Source organism: Acomys minous (genome assembly GCF_964271855.1).
Source record: "Acomys minous genome assembly, chromosome: 16".
Classification (NCBI taxonomy): Eukaryota; Metazoa; Chordata; class Mammalia; order Rodentia; family Muridae; genus Acomys; species Acomys minous.
Window position 1 is genome coordinate 33975676 of NC_140498.1, and position 15326 is coordinate 33991001.

The following is a 15326-nucleotide window of genomic DNA, read 5'->3' on the forward strand; positions in this document are numbered from 1 at the left end:
AGTGCTCTTAGCTACTAAGCCATCTCTCTAGCCCCTGTTTATTGTTTGGGAGACAAGGTCTCATAATGTAGCCCACGCTGTGCTTTAACTCACATAGATCCACTTGGCACTGCCCCCTGGGATTAAAGATGTGTACCATCATGCCCAGCATTGTGTATATTTTAAAATTACATTTTGTGTGTGTGTGTGTGTGTGTGTACATGTATGTAAACACACATGTTATGATATGTCAGAAGACAACTAACAAAGCATGACTCTCTCTTTCCACCATGTGGAAATCTCAAGGATTGAAATCAAATCGTCAGGCTTGGGTGGCCGGTGTCTTTACCCCCTGAACAATCTGGATGGTGTCCTCCTTAAGAAACAGAGCCTCTGTAGCTGAGAGTGTCCTCTAACTTGCTGTGTAGCCAAGGTTGGCCTTGAGCCAAGGCTGGCCTCCTCCTCCTGCCTCTACTTCCCAAGGTTATAGCGATTATAGACGTGTGCTCTTTCTGTGTCTGCTTCTACCTCCTAATTGCTGGGATTATAGACACGTGACTTCACGTCTGGCATGCTGCTATTTTTTACGAACCAAATCTTCCCTGTGTTTATGGAGTCTTTATTACATGTCAGGGACCTTCCTGCAATCTATATATGGTAGTTTCAACAATCTTCATGGGACTTCTGTTCCAATCCCATATTAATTATGGTGCTATGAGTACCCACCTTAACAGATAAGGAAACCAAGGCTCAGGGTCAACGATGTGACTACAGCTGGTAAGAGACAGTTATAACACTCAAACCCATCTGCCATCTCTGAGTATCAGTCAGGTAGTGGGGACAAGCATGTCACCGTGGTGTCCAGGCATCTGTGGGTTGGTTGTGATGGCCTTAATTTGGAAGGTTCATTTTAGCTGGCAGGCTGGGGCTGGCCATGATGGACCACTCCCTGTTCCCGTCCTGCCCTACTGTGTCACTCAGGAGTTCTCCCAGGATCTCAGCTATGTGTAGGTCCAATGACACACTAAGATGCTTCCAGCATGGGCTCTGCCTTAGTCAGTGGGAGCTGCTGTAATACCACACCATAGATGGCTACCACCACAGTGTTCTCCCGCAGCTGTGGAGCCAGACGCCAGAGATGAAGGAAGTGCTGGAGTGAGTGGGCTCTCGTGAGAGCTGTCTTGGTTTACAGCGTTCTTGCTGTGACCTCACATTCCATGGCAGAGACAGATCGCAGGCTTTCTGGTTTCTTTCCTCTAATGTCACCAATCCCAGCCCAACAGCCCAGTTCTCAGGACATCACTTAAACTCACTTACCTTCCAAAGGCCCTGCCTCCACACCCTGTCATTTTGGAGGTTAGGGCTTTATGTAGGAAATTGGGTTCAGTGCACAGTGATATTGTTAACACTGTCCTGAAATAGAGATATTATTTTTGCTAGTGAGACTCTGACTTACGCAGGTGAAGTTGATATTTTTTCTCTCTTTAAAGCTCCATAGTTTGAAAGGTGGCAAATATACTTTCCTTTCTGCCATGATGTTTAGATGCAGAATAATAGCCCACGAACCATTTGCTAATTTTAGGCTGTAAAATGTTCCTTTTCGTTGGAGACATTTGCAGCCTTTATATATTGGGTAGAATTGATATCACTAGCAAATAGCCAGTCAGTATCACAAGCCCCGTGACATGGGTACTTCACAGAGTCTCCCACAAATAGTTCATCTGAATCTGTCTGGATGAACACAGACAGATATATCCATAATGTACACTAGTCTGCAAGATAATTGGTCTAGATTTTAAAAGGCCAAAGAAGCTACCTGAAGTGGTGGGCAAGAAAACATGGGGGAAAACTATGATGTCAAGCTAAGTGTCAGTAGCGATTGACGACATACTTTGAATATGGCTTTGAATATTGTGTGTTTTCAGACAGAAGGATGAATGAACAAATGAGGAAATGTTGAAAGCTGGCGGATCTAGTCATGAATGGTGGAGCATGCCCCAAACCCCAGCTATTCCAAAAGCCAAACCAACAAGATTACAAGTTTGAGGATAGTCTAGGCTACATAATGGATTTTTTGGGGGTGCAGTTGGCCTCATACCTAAATTTTTTAAAGGGAAGTAGGGATATATAGAACTCAGTTCTTGTCTAACATGTGCAAGCCCTGGATTCTGTTTCCAATTCCAAAAAAAATAAATAAAACCCTGGATGATCTAGGTAAAGGATGCATCAATATTTGTCACGTCACTCTTGGATTTGTGGATAGAAGCCTGCTAAAATTAAAAGTCAGATGGGAAAAAAACGAGTCAAGTAAGAGTAAGATGTTGCATGAGATATACTGCCTAATGGCAGCCACTGGGAAGCTGTTCTCAGGAGGCCTGGGTGCACACGTCCTGGGTGCATACATCCTAGATGCACACATCGCTTGTCATAACATTGACCATGGGAGATTGTTCGTACCAGACTCAGACTCCTTATGTCTAACTGTATACATGTTAATATTGCCTTTTTCTGATGAGTCCATAGCAAGATTTTTAGCCATAGTGCCATTGGCATTTGGAGCAGGAACTGAGAATGTCCTGCATGTAAAAGGATGTTCAGCATCCTTCTGGTCTCTCTTTACTAGGTACCAGCAGTGCGCCTTCCCCAAAAGTTGTAACACATAAAACACTTCCAGACATCTCGGCATGCCATAGAAGGCAAAGTTGGCTCCGTCTGAAAGCCACTGGTCTAGGGAAAGCACCTAGTACAATTTCTTTAGAAACATGTTAATGGCTAAGTAAATATCCTAATCGACATATAACTCCATGGTTAAAATGGGACTTAGCTCAAAGTCCCAAGCTGGTTTGACAGCATTTACACTTTATTTTATTTTTTATATGCTTGTGCATATGGGTACCCATGTATCGTGGTGCATCCATGAAGGCCAAAGGACAGCTCATCAGTCTTGGTAGCAAGTGTCTTTATCTACTAAGCCATTTCATCTGTCCAGATATTTGTTATTTTTAATATCAATTAATTAATTTGTGTGTATGTGCCCATGAAAGTGTATGCACACATGTGTGTGGTGTACATGTGTGTGAATAGAGGGGAGGGATGTGCCTGTGTGTGTGTGCAGAAGTCAGAAGAGGGCTTCAAATACGCCAGAGCTGGAATTACAGACATTTGTGGGGTGTCTGGCTTATTATATATGTGCTGAGATGTAATTTATATATGTTTAAGGGCATGTTCTTGCTATGTAGTCCTGACTGGCCTGGAACTCACTGTGTAGACCAGGCTGGCCCCTGACTCACAGAGATACACCTGCTTCTGCCTCCCAAATACTGGGATTAGAGGCCTATACTACCATTCCTGGTCCCATATATAATGTTGTCAGGGGCAACACTGAAGACAGACTGCCTGCTTTCAAGCGCTTGAGTCGGCCAGCTCTGTAGCCTTGTAACTTCTTGTTCTTTTGTGTGTGCAAAATCGATCTATAACAGGATGCCTTCTGGGGGATTTTATGGGATTAAATTAGCCAATGAGGGGATGGAATGGTGCATATCACATTGTTCATTGATCAATAAAATGTTGTTATTTATTGGTACTGTGAATGAATTTTTACAGATCCCTGGTACCACAAATATAAGCTGAGTGTCCCTAATCTATAAAACCAAAATCTAAAATGTTCCAAAATCTAGAATGGTTTAAATGCTATCGTGATGCCATAAGTAAGATATAATGAACTTTGTGTCGTGCACAAAAGTACTTGCAATACTAAGTTATTTTCAAGCCAGTGATGGCACATATCTTTAATACCACCACTGGGCCAGAGGCAGGTGGATCTCTGACAGGTGGATCTCTGTGAGTTCGAGAGCAGTCTTGTCTATATATATAATGAGCTCTAGGTCAGCCTAGGCTACATAGCAAGACACTACCTCAACAAAAATAAATAGAGTTACTTTCAGTTTCTATCAAACATGAATAAATTTCCTATTTTTTGCCTTGCGTCCTATCCCCAAGACACCTCATTATGTATACGCAAGCATTTCAAAATGCAGAAATTCTGAAGCCTGAAACCGATCCAGCACCATACATTTCAAATAGCAATGCTCTGCCTGTAAATACCCGGCAAAGACAGGAAGCGAGCGATGCAGGTCTTCAGCCCATTAGTGTAACTTTCAGACATCCCCAAGAACTGAGCCAGCCTCAGAAACCACCTCCGTGGGGGTCACATCAGGCAACAAGATCTGAGATCCAGACGAGCCAGGCAGTGTCAAGCCCCCGCCCCAGCCAATGATCCCAGCTAAAGGAGGGATGGCCAAAGCCTCATCTTCATCTTCTTTTAGGTTTGGTAAGTTTTCTTGGGTGACAGACTGGCGAGGCCACATGCCTGTCCTCTAACTCAGCCTGCTGAGGCTTGTGGAGGTTTCATCATTTGGCTTTGACCATCGTGAGTGCCGGGCACAGGTGGGGCCACACCCTGGGGTAGACTTTATCACCAACTCTCTGATGTCATCTCTAGCCCCATGGGGAAGGAGGGAGAGACCGAGTTACTGTGTACCTGCTGTGTGCCCGGAGAGCGATAGGCAAGGCCCTCTACTTATACACACCCTCTTGCAAGAGAGTGTTGTTTCTACTCTATGAGCCAGAAAACCAAAGTCCCAGAGTGGCAAGTAGCCTCCTCCAAAGCAGTGGATACCTTGATACCCAGGCAGGTCTGATCTCAAAGTCTTCATCCCTTTCATTTAATCCAAGTTGGCAAGCCACATGGAAGGTTCCCGGCCTGCATCTCATTCCTCCGAGCCTTAAATGGGTGAAGGCTTGGGAGATCTGAATTCTTTGGAGCCCAGCTATGCTCCTTCTCCTCTCCAGATTTTAATTTTCCAACTGAGAGAGAGAAAAAAAAAATATCAGTGGGGCTCCATAGTTAAAAAATACCAGCAGGAGAACTGAAGTGGCTGAGTATGTAAAAGTGCCTGCTGACATGCCTGACAGCCTGAGTGTGCTGGCAAGTTTTATGTCAACTTGACACAAGCTAGAGTCATCTGAGAGAAGGGAACCCCAATTGAGAAAATTCTGTTGTAAGAGCAGACAGTAGGCAAGTCCATAGGGCATTTCTTAATAGTGATTAGTGCTGCCCCTGTGCTGGCTGGTGGTCTTGGATGCTAAAAGAAAGCAGGCTGAGCAAGCTATCAAGAGCAAGCCAGGAAGCATCACTGCTTCCACAGCCTCTACTTCAGTTCCTGCCTCCGGGTTCCGGCTTTGAGTTCCTGTCCTGACTTCCCTGAATGATGGACCTATAAGCTGTAAGAGGAAATAAACCTTTTCCTCCCCAGGTTGTTCAGTCATGGTGTGCTTTGTTTGTCTGTTTTGTTTTGCTTTGTAAATGTCACAGAAAGATCTGGAGGCTACAAGTCAGGTGGTAACCTTCTTGGACAGCCTCAGAAGAGGGAAAATGGGCAGGAAATGCACGGAACCTGACAGCTCCACACTCAGTGCAGAACATAAAATTTGGCACAGCAGCAGCTATCTCTGAAAACAGGCGTGAAGAGAAGAGCGTCTGAAAAAATTGTCTGAGACCAGAGCACGTCCTATATCGGTAGAGCCAGGTGATTACCCATCTCTAAACCTCGCAAGAGACTGAAGGTGTGTACTGCAGCCGCTGGACTGGAAGATTAGAGGACATCAGGCAAGTTCAAAGCCAGGACATACCATGCTAAAACGTAATTATTATTTGAACATAGGCTTTGGAGAACCCAATCCTCGTGTTTCATTTGGTGCCCAGAATGGTGGCAGGCCATCGCTCACCAGGCTGGGTTGGGAGACCTGCCCAGAAGATAGATGTGAAGAGAAAAATAAATAAATAAATAAATAAATAAATAAATAAATAAATAAAAATAAAAGACACAGACATTGAGAGTTCCAGAGTGAGATAGCCAATGAAGTCATGGACCACACAGTGCACAAACACGTAGATTGGCCTCTACTTTTTAGGATACAGAAGAAATACAGACTGACCACACACAGAAGGAGAGGCCCCCGGGGAAGTAGGACGTGCTCACGAGAAGACGGTCTCAGCAGAGGCTACATAGCTATATTTCAAATCTTGGAGATTTCCAAGAGCCATGTGATGTTTTAGATATCAAAACACGAGCAGTAACAGCTATATTGGAAGCCTGGAAAATACAACTGAGGAAACCTTCTGGGAAGCAGAGCCAAAGTAAAGTGAGATTGGCAACCAAAGGAGAAAACAGCACTGGTGCCGAGAGTCTATTCCAGATCAGAGTGTATCCGGTGGGACTGAGAAAACAGAGGACGAAGCCGCCGTTAAATAAGTCAATGAAAGTTATGAAAGTTCCCAGAACCGGAGGAGGGTTTTTTGTTTTGTTTTGTTTTTTGTTTTTTGTTTTTTGTTTTTACATTGGAAAGCTTCACCGAGTACCCAACACGGTAGATGAAAAGTCCACCACTGGGAAATTTGAAAACCCGAGAACAATGCCACATCAATCCGTAGGGAAAGATCCGGGCACAGAGAAATGATTAGGACTCCAGTTGTCCCGTACTTCTCGCCAGTCACACAGGACAACTAGACGGGCCTTTGCAGGGAGGTCAGTTCTGACCTAAGTATCCCGTAACTGCAAAACTCTCTTTAAGTATAGAATAGGATAAAGATATTTTGAGACGTGTGGGATTTCAAAACGTGTGCTTCCTTCCTGTCTGCTTTCCCAGGAAGCCACTAGAAGTGATGTTCTGCCAACCTAAAAAGAGAGACCTGAAATGCAGCAAAGAAGGAGGGAGGGTGCTGGAGCAGCGGAGAGTGAGAGCTCCCGTGGGCACTGGCTGTGCATACCCAGCCCCCAGGTCACGTGGAAGCTTCCTGAGAGAAGGCAGTAATAGTGCCTGTACTCCAAGAGCGGGCATTTGGATAGTGCAGGATGTCAGGCTGAGTTAGTGGTCTATTAGTGGACACTGAGCTAAACATGAAAATGACAAGTATTAACCCTAGAGGGGAGGACCGGGCAAAAAAAAAAAAAAAAATGCTTAGTAGGACAAGTAAATGAAGCCAGCTAGCTCACTGACCTGAATCATTTGCAGAATCAAAACGGAGCAGATGCTGAAGATGGCTTTCCCCGAGTGTGTTGTGTTGGGAATATGTGCTGGTGAGATGGGCAAGTGTGTGGTGTGGGGCTGGGAAAAGAAGAGAAGCTAGGTTATCCCCCAGAGGAGGGGGAAGTGAACAGATAATGCCTAAAACCCACACAGACCAAGGGGTACCACTGATACACAGCCTTCTAGCTGAATGGCTGGGGCCGGGGTGGAGTGGTAGAGTGCAGGTGTGAGTGAGTCTCTTGGATTTGATTCTTAGGATGAGAGGCAGGGAGAGGATGATGGGGGAGAGAAATAACACTAAACATGGAAATTAGTTTCAAATGGAGGAATGAGTTAGTGAGGAATGAGTTGAGGACTATACCATGCTTTCTTTCTTTTCTTTTAATAACAAACCTTACCCTGGGTAGATTTTTTTTTCTTCTTTTTTTTCTTCCCCTCCCCCCCTGGTTTTTCGAGACAGGGTCTCTCTTGAGTTGATTTCTTTTTTCTTTTCTTTTTTTGAGACAAGGTTTCTCTGTGTAGCCTCGGCTGTTCTGGACTCGCTTTGTAAACCAGGCTGACCTCAAACTCACAGTAATTTGCCTGCCTCTGCCTCCCGAGTGCTGGGATTAAAGGCGTGCGCCACCACCGCCTGGCTTGATTTCTTAAACTATACTCACATATAACTCTTCTAAAATAACTTGGATCAAGGAAACAACACTGTTTCTAAGGTCCTGTTGGGATATGAGATTCTTTCCGTGGGAGGCAGTGAAGGGGTGCACACACAGAGTCTCTATCCTGAGCGCAGATCACTTGAACGTCCTCCTTTTGTGAAAACTTGTCCAACTGTAAACATGTGGCAAATAGAGTGTGTGCTTTTATTAACTTTTTAAAAAGTGTGTTTTGTTCTATAGCTCAGTATCTCCCTGCATCTTAGTCCCCTCGCCCTAGCCTCCTGAGTTTATATAAGATTATATAAGTTTTACTGTGCTGGGCTTATAGAGGTTTCTTTAAAAATTAAAAAAAAAAAAATAGCCAGGCAGTGGTGGCACATGGCTTTAATCCCAGTACTTAGGAGGCAGAGGCAGGCAGATTGCTGTGAGTTCGAGGCCAGCCTGGTCTATAAAGTGAGGCCAAGACAGTCAAGGCTACACAGAGAAACCCTGTCTCAAACAAATAAACAAAAAACTTCAGTAAAAAGTTTACTGAAACCTATGCACCAGGCTGTATTCCATTTCAGCAGCTTTGTGTATAAATTGTACATTTTGTAAGAATTCTCCAAAGGATAAAAATTCAATTCTCTGGCAGCCCCATTGGTGGTAGGAATGTTCTCCCCCCCTCCTTTTTTTTTTCTTCTTCTTCTTTTTTGGCTTCTTTTGCTTCCAGAATTTCCAAGCATGGCCAAGGGATGCTAATTTGTTTCACAAGGACTTACCTCAGAATCACCTTCATCCAGCCTGGGTCAGGAATTGCCACTTCTGACAGGTCTTCAGATTGTCACCACTCTCCTGCACGTCTCTCCCATAGTATAACAGTGTCCCATGGGGGCTGCATAGCTTCATGATGGGAGGGGGACAGGGAGTAGCAGACCGTGGTTCTTAGAATAGGCAGCCCCTCTGATGACCTTTCTGCATACGTCTCCATCTTATTTCCACACTGACAGCTTCCCTGGGCTTTTCATCATGTTCTTGCCATCCTCCGTGGATAACGGACTGTGCAAACCACTTTAAAATGCTGAGAGGTACCTCTTTGGAGAATATGCTTAAGCCATATTCCAGGCCTGTATCCAGCCAGGTCCCTCCCAGACACCCTCAAGCCCACTGAAGGCTAGAAGAATTAGAAAGTAGGAGGTGATGGCACACCCTGAGCACCTGAGTCCCTGTCCCATGCCCAGACAAAGGTTGAGAAGCCCTCCCCAGCCCTGTTTGTCTCTTGTGATAAAGCCCAGGCCCCATCACGCTGGTCGTCATTGTGAGCTTTGCGGAATGAAGTGCTTTGCTGCCCACTGACACCTCATCTGTTGTCTATACAGAGTGATTTTTTTTTCCCATTTCCCAAACTTTATCTTTCCTTGTGCATGATTCAAAGTCCGGCTAAACCATGTTAACTAAACCCAAAAGCAGCTTCGCGCCTCGTCCCTGTCAGACACTGAAAATGAGTCAGAAGGGCCTGGCATCCCTTGCTTGGCTTCTTACTGCAGCATTCGGACCACCAGGAGTGTGTGTGTGAGGGAAGGTGAGCGAGCCCATCCGGTGTGGTTCAGCACACCCCAGGATACTTTCCCTGCCAAGAACAACTGCCCAACTGCGAAGGGTTTTATTTAGGATACAACGAGTCACATATCTAGATGTTTTTCCCTGCTATCTCACCCCGGACATGCAGAGCCAGGTTGGTGGTAACTCTGGTTTAGTTTGGGAGCTTGTGGTATGTGCCGGTTTCCCTTTGTCTCGTTTTCTTCCTTGAGGTACATCACACTGCGTTGTGTTCCCTTTCATAAACTACAAAGACATAAAAGGCAGTGAAATTTTTGACATGATAAAACTATAGCTAAGCATTAGGACTTAGGACAGAGATAATTGTTCTGTGGTGGTATAATCATGGGTACTTTATTTTCTTCTCAAACACACATTAATATAAAAATTTAACTTTTTAGCATCTTTATTAGAGAAGTAGATATTCATGTTAGAAAATATGAAAAAGACCAAAGAAAAAGCAAAGGTGGAAAATAGTTTCATTTATCATCCACCCCTCCAGACAGCAGTGTTAACCAAGGGTCTCACACATGCCAGGCAAGGAGCTTTTCATATCTTCTTAGAGACAGGATTGTGGTATTGGCTTATGAGATGTATGTTTCCAACACTTAACTTGCCTGTGCGTTACTTTGTCAGCTGGGTTTCATGGGACAATACGTGCCAGACATTTTCTCATTTCACTCTGTAGTTTTCTATATCATGGTTTTAAATCGTTTTAGTTATATCTGTAAGCGCGGGTGCAGTAAAGAACCAACAAGATGGCCACTCCGTGAGGTGGGTGTAAGGTTTTTAATCATAGATGTGGGGATGGGGTGGGAGGCGGGGGAGAACATCCAGAAGAATCTAGAAGCGTTCAGAGCAGAAAGAAAAAGAAGCAGACTGGACGTGCCCAGGGCTGTCTGTGAAAGAATGGAGACTAGCAAGGGCAAGGAGGACGCCTTGTTGTTATAAAGAAAGGGGACGCCTTGTTGTTATAAAGAATGCGGGGAAGTGAGCTGCAATCTGGAGCAGCCTTGGAGCTAGCAGAGTGGGGGAGGTAAGGAGGACCAGGTGGCTAGCATAGCTTTGAGATGCATAACAAGTACATTCCTATCCAGGAAGGAAGAGTCTGGAAGCCAGCCTTGGCTTGGTACACACCATAGGCGCATGACAACAGGGAGCCACATGCCTCCTCAGTCAGAGGAAGAGGAGATAGGGAAGGAAGTGTGTCTTACCGCTTCACAAGTTTCTGAGGAATGCTAAAAGTATCCACTAGCAATCCTGTCGTCCAGGGTGAGCTGCCAAGACTGTCATTTCGGCACATATGCACTGCCCTGGGGAGTCTAAGGCCTAACAACACCATCTTCATCCTCCATGTATCATACCTAGTTAACAATCCCCCTTTGTGGGGCATTTAGGTTGTTAGTGGTTTTAGTCCTTTCTCTCCAAGTTTATTTAGATGGCCAGGAAAGCTAACTTTCCTTAACTGAGATTGTCTTCTTTCTTCCTTGCAGTGGTCTCTGGGTCGTCATCCAGCTCAAAGTATGACCCTGAGATCCTGAAAGCTGAAATTGCCACTGCAAAGTCCCGGGTAAGGATCTTCACAGCGTCCCGCTGCCCACTAACTAACTAGCCAACCCTCCAGGCCATGGCAGCCCGAGCTCACAAGCCCCACCCCCCTCCGTGACAACAGCAGGGATGGTGGTTCGTGTATTAATAATGGTACTAGCAGTCACCTTGTGACAGGTGTAGTGCTGGGCACTTTATCTCGCATCCTAGCATCACCGCCTGGAAGCAGCTGTTGCCGTCTTCTGCACTTTAAAGATGAGTAAGCAGAAACCAAGGACGTTGCCTGAAGAAACAAGAGTCCTTGGCAGAAGTTTTAGTTTGGTTCCTCGTCTTCCTCCTCACTGCTGCCCGCACCGAGTCATCTTAATTCTTGATGTTAAAGTCACATATTATTACCTCGATTTACTGAGATGGAAACTAAGGTGTGGTGGTTAAGTGGCCTGTTTACGATAGACTGTGTATTTGGAACACTGGTTTTGGTCAGGTCTGAGTAATTTCCACATACTAAAACATAAATAGGGGAAGTGGCCTGAGGCAGGATGGAATATTGGGGCTGTTGTGTCCTGTCTGAGGGGCAAAGGTTTTTCAGCTCTCGTACACCACACCCGTAGTGGAATGTAAGCACTATGTTTCTTTTTTCTTTTTCTCTCTCTTTCTTTCTTTTTTTTTTTTTCTTTTTTTCTTTTTTTTTTTTTTGGTTTTTTAAGACAGGGTCTCTTTGTGTTAGCCTTGGCTGTCCTGGACTGGCTTTGTAGATCAGGCTGGCCTCGAGTTCACAGCAGTCCGCCTGCGTCTGCCTCCCAAGTGTTGGGATTTAAGATGTGCGCCACCAACCCTGGCAAGCACCATGTTTCTAGTCAGGTTTTTTTTTTTTTGAAAGAAGTGTACATTGAGGTTCAGTATATGAAGTCTCTCAGAACTTAATCAGTAGCTCTCATTGAACCTTTTGCCGACACCCCACAGGCCGAACATGGTCTGGAAGTGGGCTCTGGCGCTCAGCCGTGTCTTGCCTCTGAAGTTGCTTCATCGCTTCTCACCTCCATGCAAAGCGCTCTCAGACCCATCCCCAGCAATAAGCTGAGTGGGACCCACTATTGTCCCCATCCATCACACAGGCAAGAAGGGGGTAAGAAGGGGCCAGTGGTGCAGGAGAGATCCCGTAGCTAGGTCCCTAGTGTAGAGACTGGCTAGCAGGACCTAAGAGGAACACTGACTGGGATTCTGACTCCCAGACCCATGTGCGTGAAGGGAGGATGCTGTGACCTATGGTGCCCAAGGAATGTGGGCATCTTCTTCAGCAGCGGCAGTACAGTCAGGGCCTTCAGGGTTACCCTTCCCAGCCTGCAGCCCCACCCCCACCCCCTCCTCTGACTCGTCGTCTTCTGTGTGGTCCTCTGTCATCCAGGTCAACAAGTTGAAGAGAGAGATGGTCCACCTGCAGCACGAGCTGCAGTTCAAGGAGCGTGGCTTCCAGACCCTGAAGAAGTAAGTCTACCCCGCAGTGGAGAGCACGGGCCAGCGTCCTTCCCGGGCTGCCCTACCTGCTCTCTCTGCCCCTCTCTTGCTCAGTCTTTCCCTCCCCTTCTCAAGATGCATCTCCCATAATTCTATTTAAATTCCCACCCCTCACATCCCACCCCTCTGCGCTGGCGTTCTCTAAAGATGCCATCACCCAAGGGTGGAGGTAAACAGAGTTATTTCAAACCACGGAGTCCTTGTCGTGCCCCGAACTTCTATGGCTATCACCCTTATATAGATGAGGAAACTGAGTTGTATGCTAAATGCTCAGTAAATATCAGCCTGTTGTTATAATTATACCTTTTTTAAATATGTCGTGTGTGTGTGTATGTGTGTGTGTGTGTGTGTGTGTGTGTGTGTGTGTGTGTGTGTATGTGTGTGTGTGTATCTTTCAAACCAGATTCTAACTTCATTCCAGCCAGGGTTTGTGCTTTGTGCTCCTTGTTAAGTTTTAGTGAACACCAGAGACAATTCAGGGTAACAGTGTGAGCGCAGGCATTCCTAGCTTTGACCTACTAAAGCCAGGGCCTCTGTGTGCAGCGACAGCAGCTTTGAAGCATACTTTAAGGCGGCTCATTCCTACAAGTGCTCCATTATTCTCAGAGCCTCCACAAACCTGCTTTACAACTGTGTCACCTTGTAGCCGGGTGTGCATTGAAAATTCTGGTCCTTTGGTGCGTTGACAACCCTCCCCGCCCCTTCCCTTTTCCTCCCAGTTACAGACCTGGCTCAGAAGAGGCTCCTTTGCAGCCCTGGTTACCCACAATCCTCAGCGAGAAGCAGCAGACTCCCAGTCCCAGGTGGAGAAAGATACCTGCTCCAACACACACCCTGGCACAGAGTGTTAGGAATGTAGCTTCACAAGGCAGCGGGCCAGGGTTCAAGTCCCAGGTAACCAGGACCTTGAGAAATAGCCTAACCCTTTGAGTTTTGGTTTTGTCATCTGAAAAGTCTGTGGTTGTCAGGACTGAGCTAGAAAATCCCAGTCCAGGATGTTAACAGACCCTGACACTGATTTGGAACTCAGTGAGGAGGCTCGGAGCAGACCACTAGTTAGTTAGTCCTTTAGTCTCAGGAAGCGACTCTGAGACTCTAACCCGAGCTTGCAGCTTGCTAGGGAGCCCTGTTCTAACAGCTGCCTCGCTTCGTTCTCATTATGTATACAGTGCTCTGCCTGCATGTACACCTGTAGGCCAGAAGAGGGCATCAGATTACATTACAGATGGTTGTGAACCACCATGTGGCTGCTGGGAATTGAACTCAGGACCTTTGGAAGAGCAGGTGGCGCTCTTAACTATTGAGCCATCTCTCTCACTTCATTCTCTTTACCTCACTGAGAATGGTTTTTGTTGTGCCCCCACATTGTTGATGACGGCACTGACAAAGATGAAAAAGTAATATGCAGAAGGCCACCCAAGCGGCAAGATTAGAATTGGGACTGGAAGCCAAAGTTTGGGACTTTGTGTATGTACACAAGGGGGCACAGTAAAGAAACTGCCAACATGGCCTCTCCATTCTTAGGGGAAGGCTTTTATTGTGAATAAGGGGGAAACATCCAAAGGCATCTGGAAGAGGTGAGCGCAGAGAGAGGAAAGCAGAGTGGACACGGCTAGGGATAAAGAAGCAAGAGAGTGGGAGAAACTAGTTGAGATAGGGAGATAGCAAGAAATAGGGTGAGAGAGCACGAGGATAGCCAGAGATAGAGGACAGATGATAGATAGATAGATAGATACATACATACATACATACATACATACATGCACACATGCATACATGCATACATACACACACGTGTAGATCAATGCACATATATGTAGATTGATACATTAATAGGTAGATGAATATACATACATACATAGACACATAGATCAATGCCTAGATATATAGATTGATACATTAATAGGTAAAGGGCTATACATACATACGTATATGGCATATACGTACGTACACAGCTGGATAGATGATAGATGGATAGATAGACTGTAGTAGATAGAGAGGATAACTAGAGGTAGAGAATTAGAGAATGTGGGTGGACAAGTCATGTGGATTGTAAGGAGTATGAGCAGCTGGGAGGAAGAAGGGGCCTGATGTGGAACAGGGAGCCTGGAGTGCAGCGTGAGCTTTCATACGCTGATACACCCCACAAGTAGCCATATGTCCCTCCTGCCGGAAGTAAGGGAAATGACTCTTCCTGACAGATGGGAGCTGGTTTCACAAGTTCCTAAGGAATGCTGGCTTTTATCACCAGGAATCCCCCTATAGTCCTGCGTGAGCTATCATTTCTAGATAAACGGACGACCTGAGACCCAGCACTCTTCATTTTTATTGTTTATTTATCTGTTGTTTTGGTGCTGGGGATGGAACCCAAGGGCTGGAAATATGTTCTAGCCACTGAGAGGGACATCTAGCCTTTGTCTTGTTCGTGTGTGTGTGTGTGTGTGTGTGTGTGTGTGTGTGTGTGTGTGTGTTGTGTGTGTGTGTGTGTATACTCAAGAATTGAACCCCACTAATGCACACAGTACACGGTCTGTCGCTCAGAACTATTGGATTGTTATCAATTATTATTATTGTGGTGCTTGGAGAGTTCCAGGATTTTGAAGTTTACACCCCTCTCTAGACACCACCTTAGAATGCCCTCTCCCCAGACCCAAAAAGCATAGGGCCCCTCAAGGCCTGGAGGGAGATGACTCCAGCATTCCCACCCCACAGCCTCCAGTGTTTGCAGAGCCTGGGAATGGTGAACCTCATTCCTCAGGAGTAATTTAGGGGGTTTGCAGAGGGACTCTGACAGCATGTCACCATCATACCATCACTGTGAGTTCGAGGCCAGCCTGGTCTACAAAGTGAGTCTAAGACAGCCAAGGCTACACAGAGAAACCCTATCTTGGGGCAGGGGGAGGGCAAGAACGAACAAAAAGGAAAAATGTGAATACTGAAGGAAACCTCTCAATGACTATGAAG

At 45.8% G+C, this 15326-nt stretch overlaps 1 protein-coding gene across 2 annotated transcripts in view; it reads left to right on the plus strand.

Moving 5' to 3' along the window:
• WWC1 (WW and C2 domain containing 1) overlaps positions 1-15326 on the plus strand; it is a 147759-nt gene that overhangs the window by 78896 nt on the left and 53537 nt on the right. For both annotated transcript variants that reach the window (XM_084761244.1, XM_084761245.1), the window contains exons 4-5: positions 10793-10869; positions 12253-12332. In XM_084761244.1, the coding sequence (XP_084617370.1) occupies positions 10793-10869; positions 12253-12332 (157 nt within the window). The remainder of the gene's footprint in view (positions 1-10792; positions 10870-12252; positions 12333-15326) is intronic.